At 35.8% G+C, this 27,981-nt stretch overlaps 3 protein-coding genes, 3 long non-coding RNA genes and 1 pseudogene across 9 annotated transcripts; 3 read left to right on the top strand and 4 right to left on the bottom strand.

Moving 5' to 3' along the window:
* Nucleotides 1-78: 78 nt before the first annotated feature.
* On the top strand, nucleotides 79-880 carry LOC110422855 (uncharacterized). The gene is made up of 3 exons (XR_002445776.1): nucleotides 79-188; nucleotides 275-636; nucleotides 758-880. It is a non-coding gene; the product is annotated as an uncharacterized LOC110422855 (long non-coding RNA).
* Nucleotides 881-2,268: 1,388 nt separating this feature from the next.
* LOC110422641 (uncharacterized) lies at nucleotides 2,269-3,561 on the top strand. The gene is made up of 3 exons (XR_002445746.2): nucleotides 2,269-2,442; nucleotides 2,529-2,746; nucleotides 2,833-3,561. It is a non-coding gene; the product is annotated as an uncharacterized LOC110422641 (long non-coding RNA).
* Nucleotides 3,562-6,921: 3,360 nt separating this feature from the next.
* On the top strand, nucleotides 6,922-8,696 carry LOC110422640 (uncharacterized). 2 transcript variants are annotated; one of them, XR_002445745.2, is made up of 5 exons: nucleotides 6,922-7,071; nucleotides 7,207-7,653; nucleotides 8,004-8,070; nucleotides 8,233-8,451; nucleotides 8,560-8,696. It is a non-coding gene; the product is annotated as an uncharacterized LOC110422640 (long non-coding RNA). The 2 variants fall into 2 exon arrangements; XR_002445744.2 differs by lacking the exon at nucleotides 8,004-8,070.
* TAR2 (tryptophan aminotransferase related 2) lies at nucleotides 7,888-12,609 on the bottom strand. Of its 2 annotated transcripts, XM_021436638.1 has the most exons (6): nucleotides 12,096-12,609; nucleotides 11,662-11,942; nucleotides 9,777-10,080; nucleotides 8,936-9,216; nucleotides 8,557-8,855; nucleotides 7,888-8,431 (listed from the first exon to the last, which is right to left on the bottom strand). In XM_021436638.1, the coding sequence occupies exons 2-6, from the start codon at nucleotides 11,925-11,927 to the stop codon at nucleotides 8,247-8,249; spliced, it is 1,335 nt and encodes a 444-aa protein (XP_021292313.1). In that variant the 5' UTR covers nucleotides 11,928-11,942; nucleotides 12,096-12,609; the 3' UTR covers nucleotides 7,888-8,246. The 2 variants fall into 2 exon arrangements, with proteins under 2 accessions (XP_021292313.1, XP_021292312.1); XM_021436637.1 differs by having other exon boundaries at nucleotides 11,662-12,609.
* Nucleotides 12,610-15,585: 2,976 nt separating this feature from the next.
* On the bottom strand, nucleotides 15,586-18,524 carry LOC110422559 (uncharacterized). Its single transcript, XM_021436523.2, has 2 exons — nucleotides 18,076-18,524; nucleotides 15,586-16,806 (listed from the first exon to the last, which is right to left on the bottom strand). The coding sequence occupies exons 1-2, from the start codon at nucleotides 18,445-18,447 to the stop codon at nucleotides 15,739-15,741; spliced, it is 1,440 nt and encodes a 479-aa protein (XP_021292198.1). The 5' UTR covers nucleotides 18,448-18,524; the 3' UTR covers nucleotides 15,586-15,738.
* A 1,082-nt stretch (nucleotides 18,525-19,606) lies between these two features.
* Nucleotides 19,607-24,128, bottom strand: LOC110422569 (galactinol--sucrose galactosyltransferase-like; annotated as a pseudogene). Its single transcript, XR_016351621.1, has 6 exons — nucleotides 23,918-24,128; nucleotides 22,771-22,948; nucleotides 21,134-22,658; nucleotides 20,829-21,005; nucleotides 20,355-20,722; nucleotides 19,607-20,274 (listed from the first exon to the last, which is right to left on the bottom strand). The product of XR_016351621.1 is annotated as a galactinol--sucrose galactosyltransferase-like (transcript).
* Nucleotides 22,455-25,108, bottom strand: LOC110422829 (galactinol--sucrose galactosyltransferase-like). Its single transcript, XM_021436838.1, has 4 exons — nucleotides 24,173-25,108; nucleotides 23,918-24,073; nucleotides 22,775-22,948; nucleotides 22,455-22,658 (listed from the first exon to the last, which is right to left on the bottom strand). The coding sequence occupies exons 1-4, from the start codon at nucleotides 25,106-25,108 to the stop codon at nucleotides 22,455-22,457; spliced, it is 1,470 nt and encodes a 489-aa protein (XP_021292513.1).
* Between the last annotated feature and the right edge of the window lie 2,873 nt (nucleotides 25,109-27,981).

Below are 27,981 nucleotides of genomic sequence, written 5' to 3'. Positions count from 1 at the left end.
GAGCAAAAAGCCTCCATATTATACGCTTCTTTCAATGATGAAGAGCCATAGAACAAGGTTGCGGTGCTGAAGAGGTTGGAGCAATCCAAGTTGTGGGGTGTACATGTCCGTATGTTTCTAGCTTCAGTTGGCACAACATAGTTTCTATACGAGTTCATCAAGATTGTTTGGATGAGTCCAAGCTTAGTGTAAGTACCAATTTCTTTTTGAATTTTTTTCTGTACATTTTGGCTTGGACCAATTCCAAAAGTTAATTTCCTGGTGATTGTTGCAGTGCCTCATCAAAACAGCAATATGAAAAGGAGTGTAACCACAATTAGGCAACAAGAAACCATGCATGATCTGGTCGAAGGATTTCAGCATGGATTTCTTTTGCCTAAGCTAATATTGCAAGGCGAGTTATCAGGTCTTTTAAGGAAGTGGGTTGACAACACTTTCAAAGAGAACTGATATGTTGCTGTTTGGGGAAAATAGTTGAGTTTGGAGATTCATCCAACAACTCCGATGGATTTGTTAGGGACTGTGGAGTTAACTGAAGTGAGGGATATTGATACATGATCCCGCAGCCTCTTGGCCTCCTGATCTTTTGCTACTTCATCATTTGAGAAGCGTTAGCCATGGAATCCTATAAAACAGGTAAGACATTCCTATTTATTAATGCCATTTGATCAAGTATCAATGCACTTCAAGTAAAATTGAAACAAATTGGAAGTAAGGAATTAAATGCAATGAGCCCATTTTTGCTTCCTTCTTGCAGGCTTCTCAGTGAGTGGATGATTGGGTCATGCTATTGCATGATTCTCAAAATTTGATTGAAATTTCTACCATGATTCAACATGTATATCCAGCCAATTTCGAAGGGTGAAAGCTTATATACGCCTCAGATCTCTACAACTGATCAATTTCCTCCTACTTTTTACAACCATGCAATCAAGTTAAATGGTTGGTTTAACTCTATAATGTACATACCAAAGAAAAATTCCAATCAATTGTAAAGGAATACATCAAAAAATTAGAATACACAAGTTTTGTTCATCAGAGGTGGGAAGAAAGATGTCGGACCATATTATATTATCAATGAAAATTTTCTTAAAAAAATATCTTATAGTGTTACTTTAAGGTTGTTGGGTTGCATTAGAATCAAAACTGTTTTTAATTAAAGTTGTAATCACCTGTTTTGTAGACTTCAAACACAATGTTCTAAGAACATTATTCCATTTACAATTGCACACTAGTTTAAGGGGAAACCGATTTCTTAAAAGATGAAATGTCTAAATAGATACAAATATTATTACACCTAATAATTTTGTCAATTGACAAGCATTACAAGATACGCGTTTCTTAAAAAAAAAATTCTGAGGAAATTGTTTCACTAAGAGTCAAAATATTTATATTTGAAATTTAATGTCAGGATACTGGTTCTAATAACACTTCCAATTTTGAAAAAGAATTTAATGATTATAATTCAATTAATTAACACTTTGTAAATCATGTGAAAATATTTACTCATTATGAAACCCTTTTCTCAAGAGATGAAATGTCGCAGATATGTCTCCGTAGATATAAAATATATTATTATACCTATAAATTTTGCCAACTCACACACATCATATGATACGCGTTTTCTAAAAAAACAAATCTTCCTAAGGAAATTGTTTCGCAAAGAACCAAAATATTTAAATTTAACATTTAACACTTCCAATTTTGACAAAGAATTTAATGGTTAGAATTCAATTGGATAACGTTTTGTAAATCACGTGAAGATTACTCGTTATGAAACTGTTTTGTTAAAAGATGAAATATTATGCACCTATTAACTTTGCCAACACACAAGCATCACATGATACGCGTTTTCTCAACAACAAAAAAAAAAAACATCTTCCTGAGGAAATTGTTACTCTAAAAGTCAAAATATTTGAATGTGACATTTAATGTAAGGAAACTTGTTCCGATTGCCAACTCACAAACCTCACATGATACGCGTTTTCCTAACAGCAAAAAAAAACCATTTTTTTAAGAAAATTGTTTAACCAAAAGCCAAAATTTTTAAATGTAACATTAAATGTTAGGATACTTGTTATGCTAACACTTCTAATTTTAACAAAAGAATTTAATAATTATAATTCAATTAGTTAACCTTTCGTGTAATCACATGAAGGTGTCTATTTATTTTTATATTTTAAAATATTTAAGTCTCGATAACATTGCCAGAACTCTCCTATAAATTCAAACCCCATCCTTCCGGACAATTCACAAGTTAGTCTTCGCTCAAAGCCTTTCATTGATCATGGAAGATGATCCAGAGCCTGACACAAAATTACATTTCTTTCAAAAGTTTCAATTTTTCTTAAAAATGGATGGTATAGGGAAAGCAAAGGCTAAACTAGCGCTCCAATCTTGCAATAGCATCATTGGAGCTATTCTTAGTTCTAGCCATTGGAGGTTACTTTCTCAACACATTTAATTTTCTATACTTTTCTGCACATACATTTTGCTTTCAATCTGAATTTTCCTATACCTTTTTGCAGTCATTTGAGCCAATGTCAAAAAAGACATTGGAGCAAAAAGCCTCCATTTTAAAGGCTTCTTTAAATGGTGAAGAGCAATAGAATGAGGTTGTGTTGCTAAAGAGATTAGAGCAAATCTTGTTGTGGGATGTCCGTGTCTGTATGTTTCTAGCTCCAGTTGGTACAACACAGTTTCTCAACAAGTCCATCAAGATTGTTTGGATGAGTCCAAGCTCAGTGTAAGTATCAATTTTTTATTGAATTTTTTGCTTAACATTTTGTCTTTGACCAATTGCAAAAGTTAATTTCTTGGAGATTGTTGCAGTGATTCATCAACAGAGCAATATGAAAATGAGTTCAGTTACTGCTAGGCAACAAGAAACCATGCATGATCAGGCCAAAGGATTTGATCATGAATTTCTTTGGCTTGAGCTGATCTAGAAAGATGAGTTATCAGGTCTTTTAAGGGAGTACACTGATAATGCTTTCAAAGAGAGCTGATATGTTGTTTTGGGAACATGGTTGAGCTTGGAGATTCATCCAACAAGTCAGATGGATTTGTCAGGGACTGTGCAGTTAGCTGGAGTGAGGGGATACTGATGCATGATCCTGCAACCTTTCGGCCTCATTGATCTTTTGCTACTTCATCATTTGAGAAGAACTAACCATGGAATCATGTACAACAGGATCAAGAATCAATGAACTCCAGGGAAATGCAATGAAACATTTTTTTTTCCTTTCTCGCAGGCTTGTCAGTGAGTGAATGGTTGGGTCATGCTCTTGCATGATTCTCAAAATTGGATTGAAATTTCTGCCATGATTCAACATGCCTTTCCAGCTATTTTTGGATGCTGGAAACTTATTTACCCAAAGATCTCTATGACTAGTTAATTTTCTCCTAACTTTTTACAACCATAAAACCAAGTTAAATGGTAGGTCTAACTCTATGGCTAATTTAGACGAAGTTACTCACATTTTTACCCAAAGATTAATATGTGTTTTTTTCACATTTGACTTGTTAGTACCACATCAACATTGTTTGACACATCAGTATCTCTAATGGCTAATTTAGGCGAAGTTACTCATAAGGACTTAATTGCACTCAATATCCAAAGTATAGAGATTAAATTAACTAAATTTTAGATAGAGGGGCTAAATTGAATAAAACGCTATAATATAGGAACTTTTTGGGTACTTTGATCATTTTAAAATATCTTCATATTAAATTGTTTCATTAAATTTCAAAGTATTTATCTTAATATTAAATGTTATAAGATGCGTTACCCGATGTTTAAAATTTATGTGTTATATTTTATTTAATTTTTATATCACTTCATTTTACATGTAGATTTTTGACATGTAATCGCTAATAAACTTTGAATTTCATATGAAAAATTAGTAATTTTTGGATTTGAAAATATTTCAATTCCTTTTCTTAATTATCTTGGTAATTTTAGTTTGAGAATCTTTTGACTCAGCATGAAATGTTACAAATTGTCATTGGTTATTATTTTAAAGATGTATACGCCAAATATGTTACTCTCTGCTTAATTTAACTTAATTCAAAAATTTTCATATGAAATTGTTTTTAATTTGAGAATGTATGACTCAATGTGAGATGTTACAATTTGTGATTGGTTATTATTTTAAAAATATATATACTGGATATGTTACTTTCTATTTAATTTAACTTATTCAAACATCTTCACATGAAATTGTTTTTAATTTGAGAATCACTAATTTGAGACGTTATGAATTATGGCCAATTATATTCTTCAAAATCACGTGACGATGTTTTACCTTTTACTTAATTAATGTATCTTTTGTCGTATTCAAACATATTCACGTGAAACTGTTCTTTTAATTTAAAATTTTCTCACTTAGCACGAGACATTATAATTTGTAATTGGTTATTATTTTAAAGATATATATACCAGATATGTTACTTTCTACTTAATTTAACTTATTCAAATATTTTCACATGAAATTGTTTTTAATTTGAGAGTCACTAATTTGAGACGTTATGAATTATGACTAATTATTTTCTTAAAAACCACGTGAAATTGCTTTACTTTTTACTTAATTAACATATCTTTTGTCGTATTCAAACATATTAACGTGAAATTGTTTTTTAATTTGAGAATCTCTAACTTAACATAAGACGTTACAAATTATAAAGGACTATTATTTTAAAGAGATATATATACTAAATACGTTACTTTCTACTTAATCTAATTTATTCAAATATTTTCACGTGTTGTAATTTGACAATCACTAATTTGAGACGTTATGAACTGTGATCAATTTGAGACGTTATGAACTGTGATCAATTATTTTCTTAAAGATCATAGAAAGATATTTTACTTTTTACTTAATTAATATATCTTTTACTGTGTTTAAATATATTCACATGAAATTATTTCTTTAATTTAAGAATCTCTAACTTAACACGAGATGTTATGAATTGTAATTGGTTATTATTTTAAGAATCACGTGAAATGTTGTACTTTTTTTATTTTATAGTATATCTCTTATTGGATTTTAATGAAACCATTTCATTAAAATCCAAAATATTTATCTTTAATATTAAATGTTATAATTTGCATTATTTGTTATTTTAAATTTATATGATATGTTTTTTAATTTTTATATCATTTCCTTTTACATGCAGAGTTTTGACATGTTATCACTAAAAAACTTTGAATTTCATATGAAAAATATATCATCTTGAGATTTGAAAATATTACAACTCTGTTTCTTATCTTGATAGTTTTAGTTTGAGAATCTCTGACTCAATATGAGACATTACAAACTGTGATTGGTCATTATTTTAAAAATATATATACCAGATACATTACTTTTTAGTTACTTTAACTTATTCAAATATTTCACATGAAATTGATTTTAATTTGAGAATCACTAATTTGAGACGTTATGAATTGTAATCAATTATTTTCTTAAAGACCATGTGAAGATGTTTTACTTTTTACTTAATTAATATATCTTTTGTTGTATTGAAATATATTCACATGAAACTATTTCTTTAATTTGAGTATCTCTAACTTAACGTAAAATGTTACAAATTGTAATTGACTATTATTTTCCAAAAATATATATAACATATATGTTACTTTATACTTAATTTAACTTATTCAAACATTTTTACTTTTAATTTAACTTATTCAAACATTTTACGTGAAATTGTAATATATACCAAATACGAGACGTTACAATTGTAATTGGTTATTATTTTAAATATATATACTAAACACGTTAATTACTTTCTCCTTAATTTAACTTATTCAAACATTTTTACATGAAATTGTTTTTCATTTGAGAATCGCTAATTTGAGATGTTATGAATTGTCATCAATTATTTTCTTCAAAACCACGTGAAGAAGTTTTATTTTTTATTTAATTAATATATCTTTAGGGTTTTGTCTTATTCAAACATATTCACGTGAAATCTTTTTTTTTATTTGAGAATCTCTAATTTAAAACGAGACGTTACAAATTGTAATAGATTATTATTTTAAAAATATATATACCAAATATGTTGCTTTCTACTTAATTTAACTTATTCAAACATTTTCACATGAAATTGTTTTTAATTTGAAAACTGCTAATTTGAGACGTTATGAATTGTGGTCAATTATTTTTTTAAAGATCACTTGAAAATATTTTACTATTTACTTAATTAATATATCTTTTGTCGTATTCAAACATAATATTCACGTGAAACTGTTTCTTTAATACGAGAATCTCTAACTTAATACGAGACGTTATAAATTGTAACTTGTTATTATTTTAAAAATAGATATATCATATACGTTACTTTTTATTTAATTTAACTTATTTAAATATTTTCACATGAAATTATTTTTAATTTGAGACGTTATAAATTGTAATCAATTATTTTTTTTAACAACCACGTAAAGATGTTTTACTTATTACTTAATTAATATATCTTTTGTCGTATTCAAACATATTCACATGAAACAATTTCTTTAACTTGAGAATCTCTAACTTAATACGAAACGTTACAAATTATAATTGATTATTATTTTAAGAATCATGTAAAATGTTGTACTCTTTTTGTTTGATAATACATCTCATATTAGATTTTAATGAAACCGTTTCAGTAAATTCCAAAACATTTAAATGAAATATTAAATGTTAAAAAAAGGACCTAGTAACGTTTCAAAATCTCGTGATATGTTTAATATAATTATTATATATTTTGTCTTACAAATAGAATTTTGACACGTCTTTTTTAGGACAATAAATGTCACATGAAAAGTGTATAATTTTAAATTAAAAAATATTTCAATTCCATCCCTTACCTCAATAATGTCGCCAAACGGCCTATAAATTCAATCATGACCTTGCACTGGAATCATGAACAAAGCTTAGAAATCCTTTTGTCAGGGATAGAAGATAATTTAGATCCTGATGTAGAATCAGATTGTCTTTCATCATCTTCTTCCCTCAGAGAAACTGTTTGCCAATGGAGAAAGCAAATGCTAAGAAATTCTCTTGGTCATACTCCTTTCTTGGCATCAAGGTAATCTCATAAACACACATTTCTACTTTATTTCCACCTAGTAATATCTGCTTGAGGAGTCTAGCATGTAACATCTATAATGAGAAAATTTTCACTCCAAATCTGATATAATTTTCTTGTTTTCAATTTGTGTAGGCATTTGAGCCAATATCGAAAAAGACAAATAAGCAACATGGCCAGTAGATGTTCTTCGACATGGTGAGCAGCATCAGATTAATGGTGATCTGTTGAAAGAAGCTAGAGACTTGTTGTTCGCTACCCAGTGGTTGAAAGGATCCATCTGGCTCTTGGAAGAAACATGGCAGAGGCAGTTCCCTCCAGTGCTACAACTTCTTCCATGGGTGTCACCCTCAGACGTTTCCCAGGTTTGGGTTCAGACTCCATATGCAGTTGTGACAAAGAGGCTGCATTTACACTCAGCTTGAGGCTTCCTAGAACAACCTGGATAGATTCATCAGACACTGTAAGGAAAGCAAGGAGATGGTGTACGATGTACATGCTCAGGATCTAGCCATCCGCTGATCACCATCTTTTCGCTGTTCGTCAACCAAGGAACTCTGGCCATTTGGGTATGTGCTTCAGGTAATGAATTTGATCCATCCATTCCTTTTATTTAAGCCCCCGTTAACCATTTACATGCCATTCGAACAAGTGAAGATATCTAGTAAACAAAAAAATCAGTTCTTTTGCTTTTCTTTTTGGCATGCATCTGTAATAATGGCAATGGCTCGGACAAGTAGTTTTCATTGTTTGCATTATAGTCACAGATAGGTCGCATCACTTGTCTTTAAACTACTGGTTTTGTTTAAATTAATGTCAATGAATAATTCAATTTTAGGCAACCATTTCCTTCAAAAGAGTGGAAATCTGTTTAAAGTAAATGGGGATAAGCATTCAGGCCTAAGTTCATGTTCCTTGGGATACCTACACAGGTTTAAATCGATTGGATGCATCTGTCGGCCATTCTTACATACAAGCATTCATGGCAGCATTGAGAAGGTTATGCCCATTCGGGCCTCCATATGATTAACTTCATAGAGCACACAAAGAAATTGATAGCTTTATCGAATAGAACAATTGGAAAAATAAGCTCCTTTTGAACTTGTTGGCCAATTTACAAAAAAATTGCTGACTTCCTCTGCCCCCCTGTTCTTCTAACAGAGGTGTCTCGGATGTCATGATTGGATCATAGACATCCTTTCTACAAAGGTGTCATAATTTTTGTCTCGATCCAACATACTTATCCGGACATACTTAGGGCTAACCCCAAAGTGCTTGCCACCCCTCGTCAAGATCTTCTTGCCTCGAAGGAAGCTTTCGCAGTCTTCAATCTCTCCTTCGCACTTCACCCATGCGAAAGCTGCAAAGGAGAAAATTCAGGTAAGTTTTAGTCTCAGGTGGTCTATGTATAGCCAAGATAACTTTGATCCATGGAAATTGATACAAAAAAATCATTTTTTGTTTTTTCTTTTGCCTTGTTCTTACCAGGTTGAGGCTCGAAGACCCTATTGAGAAAGTTGCAGAACTGGGGGGGAAAGTCAGGCACACTAAATAGGCCACTCTGATGCACTGCCTCTCTCAATTGCTTCCACCTCTTGGCCATAAGGTGGTAGCTGAACTCGAAGAAGGAATCACCTTCTCCATCTGATCTTTCACAGCTGTTAGAGATAACCTTTAAAATTGTGGCTGCTCTGAGCTGTGAATCCTTTGAGACGCCAATGGTGTTGAGCTCTATGTATTTTGTCATTCTTTTTGCAACGTCTTCATCTTTTACAAGAGCCCACCTGAACGATGTCAAGTGAGAAAATGACCAGCATCACTTGCGAGGAAAATGACTTAACCAGGTATAATATGATCAACTTACCCGATGCGCATCCCAGCGTGACCGGTGCTCTTTGAGACAGTGAATAGCATCAGGTCATAGTTGGCCGGAGAGGATATTGGCGTGTATTGTGGCCAGTAATAGGCAAGATCATGTATCAATATCCCCTCACTCCTGTTTACAACAGAGTGCCTAACGAAGCCATCAGGATTGTTGGGGGAGGTAACAAGTTCTATGTAAGGGCCATTTTTGCTAAAGCTCCGGGCATCACCGGCCCATTTGTAAAGCCCGGACTTGAGGCAGTCAGTAATCAGAGGGTAGGACTGCAAGTAATCAAACGAAACTCAAGTCAAATGAAAACATCTCAAAAGCTCTCAGCAAGCAGCAGATACATGTATCTCATGAAACATGATCCAAAGAGTGCTTGTCCTTGTCTAAATTCAAAGTAAGTAAGAATCTTTCAATTTCATACTTGGTATGATGAATAATTGGCTGTAATATTCAGTGGGAAGGAAAGTGATGCAGGAAGACAGGAAGGCAAAATGTTTTAATGAAAAGATCTCACCATTGGATACTGAAATGCAACTTATAGACAAGCAGGGGGACAGGAACTATTAATCTGGAATAAATTTTTTCCGCAAGCTTGCAGAGCAGCCCGACGTTTTTAAACATTAACTTCCATGCCAAGAAAATTCAATACAGGAAGCATTTATCGATCTACCATCGTTAGTGGTTAATTAAAACCAGCATGGAGCTGATTTGCAGAATGCTTTAAAAATACATGTTTCAGTTCCTCCGGGATCAAGCTCGAGAAGATGAAACTGACAGTATTGAAAGTTGAAATTAAACAAAAAGAAATTCCAGGTTTAGATATCACTCTCACAGAATAGTAAGGGGCTGCTGAAACCACACTAATGGGTTCTGCCTCGGTCCTGGGGGACAGTGCATACAGGGCAGCTTGGAATATTTGCGTTGAACCCGTTCCAACAACAATGTGCCGATTCTCAGTAACTGCATTGCCCACAACCTTATGCAATCGGACAACTTGCTTCGCAAATTCAGGCTCTAAGAACCAGCACAAGCTTCTGGGATCCGAAAAGTAGCTCATGAACTGCCATCCAGGAATAACAATGGTGGTCTCATCCCCCTTCTTTTGCCAATAGTTTTCGTACATAGTCGGATCCCCACTGCATTGAGCAAAAAAAATTATATTTTTTTAACTTCCAAGTACTATGCAGGATCATCCTAGATTTACCATAATCTCAAGTCAAACAACAAGAAATCATTAAAAGTAGTAGTATAAGTTCCCACAAGTACTGAAAAAACTGTTGACGTATGTGACGAACGATCCTGTGAACAAATTTCATCCAGGGCGATTTAAAAAACAAAAAACCAATAGATGTTGTGCTAAGTGGCAGTAACAACTAACAAATTCGGTGTCAACGTTCCAATAAGAACACATATAAGGTAAAACTGTTAAAAAACAGCACAAGATGGTGGTAAAATAGTGGGATAGAAAGTGAAATCTGACATCAGGCTGCAATATGGGAATCTAAAAATGCATGGAGGTCGGTATGGGGGAAGGCGCAAGCAGTGGGCGGTCCCGCTCATCAGCAAATCAATGATTACATGTGTATGCATGGCTCACATCAGCTGGACACATGGAATGTGTGATGTGGTAAAGGCAAAGACCAAGTGATACTTTATTATTGGCACACATCTAAAATAGGGCCCACCTTCTGCAAGGTGCTAAGATCCAGACAACCCCACGTTTGCACTTTGAGTCCACCAGAAAGAGGAGCTTAAAAGGCGATTAACAATTTAGGCGGCCAAGGTGGTTTTAAAGATCACTTAGGCAAAAGCAAAGCCCAAAGGCAGAGAAGCTATAGTCTTTTAGAGCCAGCCAAAGGCCAGAAAGGGCGCTGCATGCGGTGTGCCCAAGGACCAAGGTCACCCACATGGCCCCCACAAACACAGACATGCATCTACTTCCAAGCCTATAGTGCGTCATGCTATTATGCACCATAGGGGAATCCCACTTGCTGCAAACTGAGAGTTGACAACCCAATTTTTTTTCCTTTTTCTTTTTGCATTTGTGCAATTTGAGAGGTCCACGAACTGTAAGGGGCCAGAATGATGATGCTGTGGTCAAAATGTCCAATGAGCACCACCACCCATGTTGCAATTTGTTTTAGTCTCTCTCTCTCTCTCATAGCACACTCGCTAACTCACTCATTCAATTTGGGAACAGAGAGATGACAAAAGAAGTCATCAATTACCCAGACAGAGCACCCCAGCTCTCAACATGCACCATGGAATATCCCAAAAAACTCAACGCATGGAGCTGTCTTTGTCTACCATGGTGCCAAAAGAATTACCTCAGCATAGCAACAAGCTGAGTACTGGGAAAAGTTGAAAAAAACAACCCTCAGCCCACGTTAAGAATGGGAATCCCAGCAGCACTAAGAAGAATCAGCACAATATAATAAACTTCAAAACCAAAAGCAAACTGAGCAAGCATTTATAGGATATTACACTGACAGCCATCATTGACTCAGTTGGGATGCTAAATCACCGGTTACCAGCCTCCCTCTTGTCATGAAATGACCTTGTTGTCCATGTATTAAGAATTAAGCTAAGCCAAGCTGTTGCTAAAATTGTTAATATTTTGCATTGCCAGAAATGTTAAACAGGCAAAGGGAGACTAATGTCCGAGAGGACAAATTAACAAGAAACATAGTGATCAAATAAAAAAGAAAAACACTTACTGATCAAGATTGATAACTCTATCTTGGTCACCTTGAGCCGTCGTAAGAGGAGAAGAGGAGGACGAGGAAACAGAGGAAGAGAGACGCGCTCCCTTGCTGGCATGCGCCTCTTCTTGAGGTCCATTCTGCTTCTCAATAAAGAAACCATTAAAGCTCCCATTTTGGGAATCATGTGAGACCAAGACCCTCAAAACTAAGCTCACATTCAGAGCCAGTGACAATACCAGCAAGTTCCTCACTGAGAAAACACTCAAAAACTTTGCCATCTCCCTCAAAGAAAACTGCAACATGGAAACAGAGGACTTGAAGAAACAGAGAGCTATGAAGTGAAGTGTGAGGAAGTGAAAGAGCAAGAGGGGTGATTTAGAGTAAAACCGAGAAGATGAAAAAAAAAGTATGGATTGACAAATGGGTGGTGAGAACTAAAATAATACCTCAAAAAAATTGCTGTGGGGAGTTACAGAGTAATTGATTGAACAAGGTTCAAGGCAACTCTGACAAACATAAAAAATAAGTAAGATTTTGGGGGATTTTGAGAGACGGTTTTGAAGTTTTGGCTGGACCTTTGAAACCCTTTCTCAAGAGTCCTTTCTTGTGCATGAAAATGAAGCAGCTGAATTGGAATTTGCTTCTACAGTTTTAAAGATTTCAAGAAAAAAGAAAAATTTTCAAGTTATTAAAACATCAAAATATATCAATACATTGGTATTTATTGTCTTCTTGATCGAACCGAAACATGCAAAATTTGGGAAAAAAAATATATTCAAAGAGAACCATGTAACTGCAGGGTGCATAGGAAAAACACCCCGGCAAATACTTTTGGATGAGATTTTCTCAGGAACCGAGAAATCCCACTATACCATTTTTTTTCCCTGGAAAAATCCCAGTTTTGATTTTTTTTTTGTTAAACACCAGATCTCGAAAAGAATAGGAGGGCACTAACAAGTGTAGATTCTCTGTTCCATAAATTGATGTATAGTGGGCTATATAGAAGTACGAGATAGAAAAAAAAAATAGGGGTGTGGGGGGAAGTGCTCTGTTTTAAGAAGAAAAGCTACTTTCACTTCATCTCCTCTGTTTTTTGCATTTTCAGTCAGCTTTTGTCCTTTATGACTTTCTTTTTCTTTTGAACTTCCTTTGATCTTTTCTTTATGGGATTTGCTTTAATTTTTTAAAATGTTGTGAAACTGTTTTTGAGTTGTCAAGTAACTGGAGTTTTGGATTTGGACTGAGATGTATAAGATAGTGTTTGATTAGCTGGTTCTTGAGAGGCAAAAAGAGTTTATTTTACTTGTTTTTTCCCCTTTGTTTGTCAGGTTTTATGGAAGCTTCTGCTTTTCAGTTTTCAGCTTTTTGATTTATTTTCCAATTCCTATCCTCTTTTCCCAAGAGAAAATAAAGTTTCTTTAAAAGTCCCAAGAAACTGTTTTTTTCTAGGTTTTGTTTTACAATTTTAATGTCTTGTACTCCAAAAACAGTTTAGGGATTTTGGGATGTTTGGAAGAAAAATGCATTACTAATCCAACAAAAAGTCTAAAAACATTACACATGGATGTTTCCTCTTTGATTTGAAGAAGATATTGACATTGACAAAAACTATGATGGTGATATTCAAGAATTATACTTTCAAAACAAAAATTACGCAAGAACAAATTGTGGGTGGAATATTCGAAAAAATCAAATCTCGATAAGAAGTTATTTTATAATCAAATTCTCAATAATCATCGGATTTAATTAGATTTGTATATAGACATAATAAGTAAACGACAAATAGGATAGGGATAACATTTCAATAATGATAATAATGAATAATAATAATAAATATAACGATACGGATAAATATTTTTTTAAAATGAATTGTAAGAAAACGACAATAAATACTTTTTTAAAACGAGTCGTAATAATGGTAGCTCAATCATAAATGTTCTTTTACATTTGTAAAGTATGTCTAGATATTTCTCTCATAACTTATTTTAATTTTTAAAAATTAACTTATTTTTAAAAACCCTATTTTCAAAATTTACATAATAACAAATCACAAGAGAAAATATTAAAGATTGGATATTCCAAAAACCAAATCTTGTTAAAAAGTTGTTTTATGATTGAATTCGCATATAGACACAATAAGCAAATAACAAATACGGAAAAGATAATATTTTTGTAATGATAATAACGAATTATAACAATAATAATTGTCAATTTCTTTGATAAATCATAATAACATTATAAATTTTTTTTATAACCAATTGTAGGAAAATGATAACATATACTTTTTTTTTTAAACAATTCGTAACAACCTTAGCTTGATCATAAACATTTTTTTACATTTGAAATATAAATTTTTTGATTTGAAGGTAAGATGTAGTTTCGTTAAAGTAAATCGCTATCTAATATTTGAAGAATCCATCCACAAATACATAAGGTAATTCACTGTAAAAATAAATTTTTTCAGTATGTTTATTTTCTTGGTTTGATTTAATATTAAAAAAGTTTTGTCAGTGAGACTGCAAAATAGAAACAGAGTCCTTTCCTTCCTCAACTGTTGGGTAGGAGGTGTCTCTATCTCAGCATTGCTTCACTCCTTCCAAAATCTAGCAGAAAGAAATAAAGATGAAAGCGATCAAACACCTATATTCCTAATGTACCATATAGCTTGGACGTCTAGCCTGGGTCTAAGGGTCCACAAAATCAGCACTGTGGAAGAGGAAAACCTGGACCAGATTGAGACTGCTGTAATTTTGTAATAATGGGTGTTTTTATCCGGAGCCAAGTCATGGCAGTCTCATTCTCCATGGACCATCCACGAGCGAAGATCCTAACAGGATATGAAGAAAAGCAAACCCTCTCCCTCCAAGTCCACAAGGTTGGAAGGGCTGCTCTGACTGCATTTAAGTCTGGTCATTGTCTATGGCCCAAGCAGAAGAAAAGAAAAAAAAAAAACAGTGGTCCTATGCTTGGTCTAGTCTGGCCTAGGATTTGAACTCTAGGCCCTTCAAAGCTTTGAGCTGCACCAATTAAGGAGATGGTCCTTCTCAACTTGTAAAAGTAGACATTCCAATCATAATAATCTCGTTGACGTGGGTCGTTTTGTCTACTAATGAACTTCTTTTTAGTGGGTAAATGACACGTGGATACATGCATCTGGGCTCTTCATCTCTCCTTCAAATCACCCCCCACCAGCAGAATCCAGTTCTTCAAAGCCCAAATCTCAGGCTTAGATCTACCAATTAGATTACCAAGTACCAATTTCTGAAGCAAAGAACATGGCACCTTCATGTAATTATCTTTTCAAGATAAATCTATCAGCTAGACAGCTACCTAATCAAGATCATTCAAAATTTTCAAGCCAATCTTTAAGTTGCAAACAGTTTTTAAACTCCCCTGAAAATGGGGGGACCTAAATAACATGATAACCTAAAGAAGTGAAATTTTGAGGTTCCTCAGCACTTTCCCCAAGTCAAATCTGCATGAAATGGACAAGAGAGCTTCCAGATCATATGCAGAAATGGGCACTTAAACAAAGTAACACAAGATATTTTCCTACCTTTATTCAAAGTGATGGGCTTCCACTCAGTTGCACTTTCTCACCTTTAATCAAGCCATGACCCATGGTTGTGCAAAGACCGTGGAATGACTCCTTTATCTTATAGTTATTACACAAGGATAAAACATGTTTATCGTGATTCATTACAAGCATCGTGATGGGATCATTGTACCATGCCTTTTTTGAGTGGTGTAAACATCAAGCATGTGCTTACGTCGTGGCACAGGCAGAGAGGCCTTCAGTTCTATAATTAACCAATGCCTCGAGACAGAATTGAGTTAAAAAGTTTATGTTCTTGGTTTCTTCAGCAAGAGGATGAACAGCAGATCAGTATGAATTTTAGTCAATACATGGAATAGACAGAAGCAAGAAACTGCTGAGGCAATCAAGCAGTATTCACATTTATATTATACAGTGCAAATGATATGGAATGGTGTAAATACAGGAACATAATTTCATCTTCTATACAGAACAATCAAACCAAGCACTGGAACCAGCATACTACTTCACTTGCAAACGCTACCAGTCTGAGATCATACATCCTGGCTGTTCATCAATTTATCCAGCACCACATTAAGGTCAACTGACTGCCCATTTGCTGTCAGTTTCCTCACTGTTGCTCTCACTAAATCTCTACGGAAACCCATTGCTACAACTTTGTCAATGACATCGTCAACTCGTATTCTGTTTCCACTTTCACTAGAATTTGATCCACTATCCACGCTAGAGGCAGTTGGAAGCGCATATGGTAATATCTTAGCAGTTGGCAATCGTGAGTAGCTGTTTCCAGCACCCACTACAGAAGATGGCGAGAGTTGTGAGGGTTTTATGGTTGAACTATTGTAACTGGAAGAAGATGCAACATAAGGATATTGATTGTTCAAATTATGAATCCTCTGTGGTTGTGAATACCCAAAAGGTAACTCTTTATAAGGATTGTTGGAGGATTGATCTTGAATCTGCTGCTTAGAACTCACCAAAAATTCATGTGCTGCTGGAGACATGGCAGGTGGCACAGAGGATTTGTGGATACTTTGAGATGGCAAACAAGGAACATCTTTGGGTTGATAGCCTAACGGAAGATTGGCATGAGAATTAACTGTATTGATAAGTGGATGCTGTTGTTGTAGCTTAGGCAACTGTGGAATTGGTGAAAGTTGAGGTGGTGGCTGATATGGTTGAGTTGGTGCTGGAATCGGTTGCTGCATCTGCTGATCTATTGGTGCAACGTATTGCTGATAAGTGGCATCTGGAGTCAGCATAGGCAGTGGATAGTTAGATTCAGAGTGCGGCATACAAGGGAAAGCACCAGGAGGTAATTGGGTTGGAAGTTGTGGAGCTGTTGCTGCTTCATGGCTTGATTGGATATTCTGATGAAGAAGGTTTTGAGCAGCACCAGAAGGGAGAGGAGAGAGCTGTTGTGGGCAAGTAACTGAAACTTGTAGCTGGGATTGCTGGGGAACAGATGATGACAATTCTTGAGCTGAACCAACCCGAGTAGAACTGCTTTGGTTAACTTTGGACAGTGTAAGCTTAGCAAGCTGCAGCTTAGCCTCTGCTATCTCGTGGTTATCTCTCAGGTCATGAATACCACCACGAACCTGCAAAATACTATACACAAGTTGCACTCAGCATATTTAAGATGCCCTTTGCTTCAGCATACTTATTTCCCAAACCAGATTTTTAACCTCAGTCATTGCAAATTATCACCATTCAGAAAAATATCTACTGAGATTCACTTGAACTTAAAATGCATATATGGTAGCAGATACAATTGTATGCCAACAAAAAGAGAAATACAGCTGAACAAAATTTTTTTAAGAGAAAGACTCTGATTGCTAAATTGGGTATACTTTTCATGTCCTAGAAGTGTTTAATAATAGCCGGAAGTCAAAGAGAAAAACAAAATAACCTATTGTAGGTCTTTAACTTACACACACATAGAATTGATGCACAATGCAATTTCCATTGCAGCAAAATGGATGCCTATGGACACCGGCCCAGGTGGTAGATGGGTTGAGTAAAACACTTTTGCTGAGTGTTAAAAAGGAGAAGCGCCTTGTTTGCTCTATAAAAAATGACTGAGGTTACCACATTGTATGGAATGATTATAAAAGGAGTAAAGTCTATGGTAAAAAATATGTCCAAATTTAAACTAATTTCAATTTCTTGACTCCTAATACCGGAGATAAAGACTAAGAAGAAAATTGACTTATCTCAAAATTGAGATTGTAACCCAATTTAGATAACTTGTCGGCCAAAGCTTCAACAAGCACAAGCCAATGATCTACACCACCAGAAAACCATTAATGATGGATGGATAAACATATTGCAGTGAGAGCAAACTGCTGTACCAGCAATTCTAGAATTCAGAGGTTCCGGATGAGTATTGTACAGTCATCGATGCTTAGTGGTATAAATTAAAGGGAGGCAGAAACAATCACCTCCTAGTGCTGATGGTTAATCTAGGTGCTTGAAACTCCAACAACGAGATGAACCAAGACAGAGAATAAAAGAGTTTAGCATGCGGAAATTGGAAGCTGTTGTAGAGTTGTGAATGCAAATCCTATAACTAAGCTATCCAGCGTTTCAAGTCTAAAGCTTAAGAACTTAAGCCTGAAATTCAATCTCTGACCCTGTCTATATTTGCAGCAATCACTAAAACATATCATTGAACAAAAAAAAAAAATCATAAATCCACCATTTTTGGCACCTCTAGCGGCTAAATTTTATCATTATGTTTATAACATACAACTGGTTAAATTCATAATTTTTAGTTCAAGCAACAGTTTTTGCTGAAACAAATGGCAAATAGCAAAAGTAACAATCAAATTACAAAACAAAATAAAGAAGAAAATGATGAAGAGTACCTCCCCCAAAACATTCCCTAGCTCCCTAATCTTCCCCTCAACCCTTCCATGGTTAAATTCAACGGAACCCTTCAAGTCCCCAACGGCGTTCTCCAACTGGCGCGTTCTGTTCTCCAGCTGCGACACCCGCGCGCTCAATCCTCCCACCACGCACACAACATTCTCAGTGTGTTCCTTTATCTTCCTATCGATCTCTGCAATCAATGCAGCGCCGTACGAAGAAGCCCCAACTCCTCTGTCGCCAGGGTGTTTGGTGGGAATCGGGCGGAAATTGGAGGAGTGAAGTAGCTGGGGTTCGACGTCGTATTCGTCGTCATCGTCGTCGAAGAAGACGTTGCGGGATTTGGAGAGCTGGGTGGTTTGCTTTTCCATAACGGGAATTCGATTGCCAAAAAGTTGGATTTTGTTTTCCTGGTATTGTTTGGGTAAGGGAATTTCAGCTGATAGTAGTACTGCTTGCTACTTGATGATGTAAAAATGCATCATTCACCTTTTACTTATAATTACACATAAATTTATTAATTTTTAAATATATCGTAAATATGAAAATTTTAAAATATTTTTTTTCTCATTTTTTCGTCTCTCTCAAGTCAACTGACAAACACCAATTGACTACTCCAATAAGACATAATCGTGAAATGTCAAATTCAATCGAATCTTCCTAAAGAAACATTAGATCTTTCAAAAATAAAAATTATAATTTATATATTATGTAATTTTTGAAATTAATGAAAGATAAAATTATTTAAAAAATAATTATGTGAAAACTCTCTAAATAAATTATGAAACTTTACACTCAAGTATTAAGTTCATTGGTTTGTGCATTATCCCCTACCTAAAAAATAGGGTTCAAACCTTCTTTTTTTCAATTATATAAAAAAAAATTATGAGACTCTATATATAATATAAAAAATTATATAAAAAAAATTATGAGACTCTATATATAATACCAAAAATGGTGGCAATTATTCAAGAATAGGCTTTAATGTGGTCAATGAATGATATTATTATAAAAAGTTTTAATGTTAGTAATCATTATTGTGATTAGTGAATGTCATTATTATAAAAAGTTTTAATGTTAGTAATCGTTACTGTAACACATTATGCGAATATTAAGATAGTAATTTTATGACAATAATATAAATGATGGTTGAAGTAATGGGTGTAATAAGACTTGTTCTCAAATAAAAAATAATAGAGAAGAGGTATATGTGAAAGACTATATGAGAACAAGTTAAAAGAGAAAAAAAAATGTATATAAACAAGTATAAAAGATGAAGTATACGAAAACAAGGTAAGAGACAGACGCATTCGTATTTCAAGAAAAAATTTGTAAAAAGACTAATTAACTATTTTTATATCTAATTATTAAGTTAAATTCTGTGAAACATCTTAAAATTAAAATAATTTATGAATCTTGTTATTTATTCTAAATTGCTTTTATTACTATCCGTATGAAGTAGTTATTTTACTTATTTTAATTGTTTCGTACGAGATAATGTTTTACTTATTTTAACCGTTTGTGTTAACCAAATTATGAGATTGCATAAAGAAAATTGTTGGAAAGTACAGAGAGGTTGAGAAGAATACAGCATAAACAGATTTGCAGGTAGTTGATAATATCACTCTCTTAACTCAAAAAAAGTATTCCACCACTGGAGGCAGTGGGGAATTAAGACCTGGAACTTCAATTCTGACCATTTGCTTATCATAGGCAAAGTCAACTGGGACTCCATCAATCTTACAAGCCCATGGCTTCTCCGATGCGAACACCTTCAGTTGCCCTTTTTCTTTCACTCCGATCCTTACCAAATTTTCATCACCAGCAAAAGCTAATGACTGAATTGCACCACCAGAATTAAGCATGTTCACTAATCCAATAGGAGCAAACTGAATCTGCTTTTTGGGTAAGATTGCCACTGGTGAAACTGTGAGCAGCTTGTAGTTGAGTAGCTCAAGCGCAACCTCCATTTTCTCTTATGACTTCATGAGCTTCAGCTTCTTTGACTGATACTGGTAAGCAGCGTAGATGCTCACACCTTCGACAGAAATTGGGGTCTTGCCATTGTTCCATTCGATGTCTTTAGGACTTGCCAAGCAAACCACCAGGTTCGCAAACTCAGGGGCGCTTTTGTTTCTTCGGGAGTGAGGACACCACTCTCCTCCTTGACAATTGAACAATCCTAGAACCCCTGAATACTGTTTTCAGATACAAAGAGGAACATTTCAGGAAAAGAAAGTTTTGGTAACTCGAAGAACTTGGAAAACTATTGACTTACTTTGTTGAGGTTCTAAATCTTGAGCGCTATTATCCCATCATGTAATAGATCTTCGAACAGGCAATCTCTTGTAGGAAGTGCCTAGTGTTGACATCGCATAACGGACCCATCTGGTAATGCCAGTTTCTTCAGTAAATCGAAGTTGTATTCTCCAACAGAGTCTCTCACATAAACTGGTCCACCCGAGATAGCTCGTGATGCAGCATGGAATTCAGCACATGGGTGGTGTGATTGGAACATATCCCAGTCTGGATGTATGAAGTTGCCCATCCACAAGCTGTTGTAGGCACAATTTACCATGTGACATCCTTGTAGCCAAAATATCCCAGTAGGATCTCCGTAGAGATCAATACACCAAAAATCATCTCCTACACATTAGTAATTTATATCACCAAAAAGAAAGGGAAAAAATAAAAAAGGTTTAGTGCCACCCTGAATTGTTGCATTGGTTGGAGAAAACTTCTAAAGACATACCAACACGCCCGAGGGCAATGGTTTCTGTTCCAAGGAAAAAGAAGTCGCTGGCCTGTTGCATACTAGAAATGACACCATTTCCAATGAAATGTGTTCTTAGAGAAGCGATCAGAGCCTTGAAATAAGGTTTAGCGAGCTCCACGCGACCACCATAGTCTTCTGATAGCAACTCAAGCACTTGCAAGAATTAAGCAATTGCTGCAATGAAAAAAACTTGCCTATGCAAAATGGTACAAGCAGATGGAATTGGAAACATTTCTATACAAAGAAGTATAAACAAACAAACGAAAGAATATATTTGGAGCTTACTTCAATCACATCAATCTTGACGCAATCAATTCCCACTGACTGAAGATGAGAGTGAAGTCCCTCGAACAGTTTGTTGGCCTGCTCTGGTGGAACTAACCCTACCCCATCTCTTGTAGTGTTGCACACAGCAAAATCCTTCATTGTCTTCAGCACACTGGGAGAGGCATGAGCTTTAACAATTCTGGATTCAGGCATGCCTGAGACGTTGGGTCTAATCCGACCCAAGTATCCACATAAGGCTTGCCACACGTACACATCTTTTACGGTCTTGAACTCCTCCTTCAGGTCCTTAACAAAGGCACCCATTCCCTTGCTGGATGGTGTTCTGGTACTCTCATAATCTTTAAATCTATAATTCTTTTGAAATTTTACAACCCTGTATGGCATTTCTTCACTGTTAGCCGCTGGGTCAAAGCCTTCGTTATCGATTGGATCGTCGTCTAGGCATATGTATTGCCACCCATCATCGATTATGAGCATCCCTGGAGGGCATTCAGCCTCATCCAGGGCCTTGACCCCATCCCACATACCTTCGGGATGTACGGAACGATAAAATGCATCCCAAGTGCACCAACCGAATTTGTCCACTATACCTGGTGGGCTTTTCTCTTGAAGAAGCCTGAGTGTCCCCAGATGCACCCTGGCCACTTTCATGGCCTCCTTGACAAGATTATATGGAGCTGCACCAACATGCATGTACAAACAACTCTTGAAGCTCAACCCACGAACCTTTGTGGACCCACTTTCAACACAGATGTTCACGTTGTCATCAATTTCGGATTGAAGAGAACTGCTGAAGGACCCTTCGATGATTGGAAGTAGAATAACGTAAGGGCGACCCAAGTCACTTGTGTCCAAAACCATCATCTGAGTCTCGTACTCCACTTCTCTCCTTCTGCTTCCCACCCAGTGCGTACTCCACCAAAGTTTGAACCTGAATATGCTCATGAACCTTACGCCACTCAGCTTGCCTATGGGCACCACGTGATAGCTGCTAGGTTCTCCCACGTCAAACCCCACGAAGCAACCATGATCAACTGTACTGTTGTTCTTGGTATTGTCGGGGAAGGAAAATGGTGATGGGGTGGCTACAATGTTTGAAGGGACTTGAGTGAGAATTGGATGACCGTTGGCTAGGAAATCTGTTCCTGCAAGTGTGATTGAATTGGGAACTTCACCATCAAGAAGCCTCATGCAACGGGTCTTCAAACAGGCAATCTCTCGTTGGAAGAGCGTAGTGTTGGCATCTCAAGATGGACCCATCAGGCAATACCAGGCTCTTCAGCACCTTGAAATTGTGTTGTCCGACAGAATCACTTACATAAATAGGTCCACCAGACGTAGCTCGTGATGCGGCATGGAATTCAGCACATTAGTGAGTTCATTGGAACATGTCCCAATCTGGTTGTATGAAGTTGCCCATCCACAAGCTGTTGTAGGCACAATGCACCATGTGGCAGCCCTGAAGCCAATATGTCCCGTTCGGGTCGCCTGAGGGGTCAGTGCACCAGAAATCATCACCTACAGGTAAATTTACATCAGCTTAGTTTGATTAGTCCCTTGCATTATCTTGTCTCATATGGTTTTTTTTAAGATATTTGGATGCAAATTTCAAAATTTTCTAAATACATACCAACACGACCGAGGGATATGGTCTCCGTTCCTAGGAAAAGGAAGTCATTGCAGTGCTGCATGCTAGCAATAACAGCCTTTCCTTTGAAATGTCTCTTAACAGAAGCTGTTAGAGCCTTGTAATAAGCTTTGGCGAGATCCACGCGTCCGCCAAACTCCTCTGCAAGCATCTCAAGCAGCTGCAAACAGCAATTGCCTCAATAACATGCAAATTCTTGGTGAAAAACTGGAAAAATCCCAACTAGAAATATGGATACAGTTTTCCATTGAAGCAATCCTGACGTGGACTTTCAGAATACAAATAACTGACTGCCCAGCCTGAATTCAAAAACTTTAAAACTACACAATCAAGGGTAATGAAAAATTTCGGTTCTTACAAGATTATAAAGCTAATCTAGAACAATTAAAAAGGCAGTTAATTAATTCCTGAAAAGCATATAAAACAAAGCACTCTGCTATTAGTTATCTGATATTGAGCAAATATTCTTGAACGTTAGGGAAACATCCAAAAAACAAATGTTAAGAACTGTTTAAATGTAGAGCCCAATCCTTGAAATGAAGCCTGGACCAAAGTTGTTTATCGTTACATGCCAATACCACAACATCCTACATTACTCACCGGAAGAACATGCAGGAAACTTTTAAACAGGGGGACACGAGCCAAGAAAAGTGACAAAAGGATTTCTGGTTCAGGATAAGTTGTGTGGACTTGGGCCTACAACGGTTGTTAGCCAATCTTTTTGCACTGTATTCTACCATGCAAATGCTATCATTGCCTTATACTTTAAACAATTAATACCATCATTAATTCAGATTACCACATCATCAAATTGAAAATCATTTGGCTTTTTCATTCTGAAATTCGCTTTGGGTAAGCATAAAAAATCCAAAAAACAAAAGGGCAGAAAATTACTTAAATATAAGATAATGTGGACCACTGGATCTCAATTTGATGATGTGGTTGTATAATTAGATGGAAAGGGTCATGGTCAAGTAAACTGAGATGCAGATCGGAAAGTGATCAAACTTTGAACCTTGGACAATACTTTCTGGAGAACTCCATGCAAAAGTCAAAAGTGCACGTGAGCCCAAAGCCCACAACTCAGGAAGAAATAAAAAAGAAAGAAAGAGAGAGTTCGAGAACTTACATGAATCACATCAACCTTGACGCCATCAATCGCCAGGGATTCAAGATGAGAGTGAAGTCCTTCGTACATCTTGTGAACCAGTTCCGGTGGGACCAATCCTACACCATTACTAACAATCTTGTCTACAGCTAAATCCTCCATTGTCATCTGCAAGCCCTGTGACAATTTAGGACTAATGACCTCTGCAGGAGGCATTCTTGGGACATTGGGTCTAATCCCACCCCAATATCCATATAATGCATGCCACACCTATACATGCTCTATGGTCTTAAACTCTTCCTTTATGTCCTTAATGAAGGCACCTATGCCCTTCTTACTAGGTGATTTAATGCTTTCATACTCCCTAAATTTGTAGTTCTCTTCAAATTTTATGAGCCTACAGGGTATTTGTTCACCAGCAGAAGTTCGATTTATGCCTTCTTGATCACTGATGGGGTCACCGTCATGGCAAATGGACTGCCATCCATCATCAATAAGGACCATCCCTGGAGGGCACCCACCCTCCACGAGGCCCTTGACCCCTTCCCATACACCTTTAGGGTGTACTTTAAGGTAAAATGCATCCCAAGTGCACCAACCGAATTTATCTACTATACGTGGCAGGGTTTTTTCGTCAAGAAGCCTGAAGGTCCCCAGATGGACCCTGGCTACCTTCATGGCCTCCTTGACGAGACTATAGGGATCATCACCGACATGCATGTACAGACAAGTCCTGAAGTTGGAACCACAAACCTGCGTGGACCCACTCTCCACGCAGATATCCACGTTATGATCACCAACTCCAGGCTGGAGAGAAGCCCTGAACGGCCCTTCCAAGAGTGGAAGCAGCAGAACATAAGGACGCCCGGACTCATTTTTGTCCAACATCATCATCTGAGTATCATTCTCCACGTCTTTCCCACTACTTCCAACCCAGTGGGTGCTCCACCAGACTTTGAACCTGAAATGGCTCATGAGCCTTATGCCATTCAACTTGCCTATGGGCACCACGTGTCGGCTCTTTGGCTCCTCGACATCGAACCCAACAAAGCAACCTACGATGCTCTTGGCCTTGTCTGCGGAACAAAACTGTGATGGGGTGGCTACAATGTTAGCAGGGACTTCAGAGAGAATGGGTTCACCATTAGCAAGGAAGTTTGATCCTTCCAAAGTTATTGACGTGGATAATTGCCCATCATAAACAAGCCCCATTGCATCCAGAGCATTTTGCTTGGAGCCATGGAAAGAAGGAATCTTCTAGGTCGGAAGGGGAAGAAAAGGACAGGGCAGGGAAGAACTATAGTTTAGAATCTCGGCGAGCAATGCAGGAACCAGCGGTGGTATTTATGGAAGGTTAGGGGGCCGGGGCAAGAGTGTACACATTGTTTTCAAGGAAAACTTGGCTGTGGTTTGCTCGTGTATGGGAACCATGTACAAGTTGGGGGTTTGAGTTCTGCTTTCGTGGCTCATTCCCCCTTGTCCCTAGCTAGAGACACTTGACAAACAAGAAAATACGAAAAAAAGGTATTGTGGTCATTTGGATTTCCATGATGGGCGAGAGTAAATGCCCATAACTTAAAAATACAATGTACGGGGACAATGTCATGTATAGATATGAGTGCCTTTCCTTCATCAGTCATGGCCATATGGCCCAATGCATGTTCACCCTCTCTGGAACCGTCTTTCTTTTTCCTCAATAGATGAAAGAGCCTTAGAAAGACAAAGGTGGAGGCAATCAAGGGAGCTTTCGACATGGAAAAGGAGCTTAAAGGTGACAAATTGTCTATGACAAGGAAGGGGGGTGCATGGGGTGGTCCTGGTATCTGTCAAAAACAAGTAATCTCAAAGGGTAAGAACTGTATTAGTCTGCTTTGAGAGGATATGGTGAAAATCTTCCTTCTCTTCTTTTAATCTTTCTTTATTCCTCTTTATTTTGTTTCTTTATTCTCCCCTTTATCTCTCAACCTTTCATTACTTTTCTAGATGCTTCTTCAGCTCCTCTATTTAAATTAAGCCACTAGGCTTTAGCTTCCAAGAAGTTTTCATCTTTCATTGGACATTTTGTCTAGCTTTGCTGGTTAATTTGCCTTTGCTCGAATTCTTTATTAATAATTGATTTATTATAATAATTAATAATGAATCAAAGCTAATCATAATGTAATGTTATTCCTTATAAATTAGCATTTCCTTAATTAATGACTAAGAAATTAGGTTCCAAACTTTATACCTTTTCAATATTAATTAATTGTGTTTTAACTAATCATTAAATTTTGACTTATATAATGTTCTAAATATGTAATTAGATCTAATAATTATAAACCCTGTTTGTTAATATGATCTAAAATTAAGTGAATTTAAATTTAATATAATTATCATGTTTGTGTTTTAATCATATCAAGTCATTTATGATAAAAAAAAATCAACATCATATGCGGGAATCCGTTATTATCATGATAATAAATTTATTAATATTAGTATTATAATTGTGATATTTCATATATTAAAATCATAATAATATATTTTAAAAAAGATATATTTAAACCTATATTTTTTAAGTAAGGATGTCTTATACTAACTAATGAATTAAATCTCATATTCTATTATTATTATTATTATGTCATTAAAAAATAGTATAAGAAAAAGTTTATAATATGATAAATGATAATTAGAGGGCAATAATAATATAAAGGATTGATGTTATGCGGGCAGGCAGCGGGTCTAGAAAGATCCAAGACAATTCAAAGGGATTAAGGGTTTGTCATCTCTAAGCCCCACTTACGCATGGGAATTCGATAGTAATTTGACGACTTTGTCCTTACAAATTGAGAATTTTCCTATTCCTCACGCTAATAACGTGGGAAATGATCGGTGGGGCCACTTCCTCCCCCTCACCACATATTTCCTTGATAGATAAATCTCATGCTTTTGGTTATAGCTTTTATACTATATTTTGTGATTTTTTGAATTAATTATTTATAGATATTTTTTAATTAAATTTGTGTGAATAACTTGTATTCTCACAAAAGGATAAGTTATTAATTCATTCGTTTAGTAATATTACAAAATATATCTTAAAGTATGAATAAATATATTAATTTTGAAAAATATTTTAATAATTTTACTAGACAAAAAAATAAAACTACAAAATGTGTAAGTGAAATTTTTTTTTTATAATCAGTATTTTTATTAATTAAATTTATTGTTTAATATTGTGGGTGGTTGACAGTTTGACACGTGTTGGAAAGTCAAGTGGGAAGAAAGACACATAATTCCTGATCACCCACGTGACTGCCCTATGAGAAGCCACGTAAACAACTCCTGACAGATTCAAGAAACAAGAGGAAGTGCTAAACAGACAGCAGCCCGACCATACCGCCGACACGTCAAACAGTTTCCACGTCACCTTGTCCTCCTCGTCGCTGTTCTTCTTTTTATTTGAAAGTAAATTTAATTATAAAGTGACAAATTATTTTATTTACATTTATAACTTCTTCGCAAAATATAAAATTCATTTTTAAACTTAGATTTAATTTTTAATAATAAAATTCCAAAAAATGATTAAATTTTATTTTTATAATGAATTTCCATTGCATTTTTGACTAAATAAACAGGCTTAATAAAATCAAATAGATTATGAATATCAAATACAAATACCTTATCATTGCTGCAAGAAGTCCATGACTGGATTCACAATGGGCTCAGCCCATATAAAGTCCACTGGCCCAAATGAACCCAAGCCTTTTTGGGTCCAACGAGGCCCAAGCTGAGTTCACCGAAACAAAGTCCACAAACCATAATAAAAGTTCTTTGATTTTCCTTTATCAAATTTAGTTACATTTTTATACTTGGAAAATCTTTCTAGTTCAATCATCCTGCTTCGGGTGAGGCTAAAATCCGTGAATTTTGATTCTATGAATTAAATTTCTTTAGCCGTTCTACGTACAACTTGAAAAGGAAGATAAAAGAATGGCGGGAAGTGAGGAACCTGATTCCACAGAGTTGCAGGACAGCGATTGCTCTTTCCTATGGGATCCGCAAACTCGTCTCTACTTCCATGCCAGGTTTCAACCCCCCCACCCCCCTCC

The sequence above is a fragment of the Theobroma umbraticum genome, unplaced genomic scaffold (assembly GCF_002168275.2).
Source record: "Theobroma umbraticum cultivar Fairchild unplaced genomic scaffold, ASM216827v3 scaffold_146.0, whole genome shotgun sequence".
Lineage (NCBI taxonomy): Eukaryota > Viridiplantae > Streptophyta > Magnoliopsida > Malvales > Malvaceae > Theobroma > Theobroma umbraticum.
This window is presented reverse-complemented; position numbering and strand designations above follow the sequence as displayed.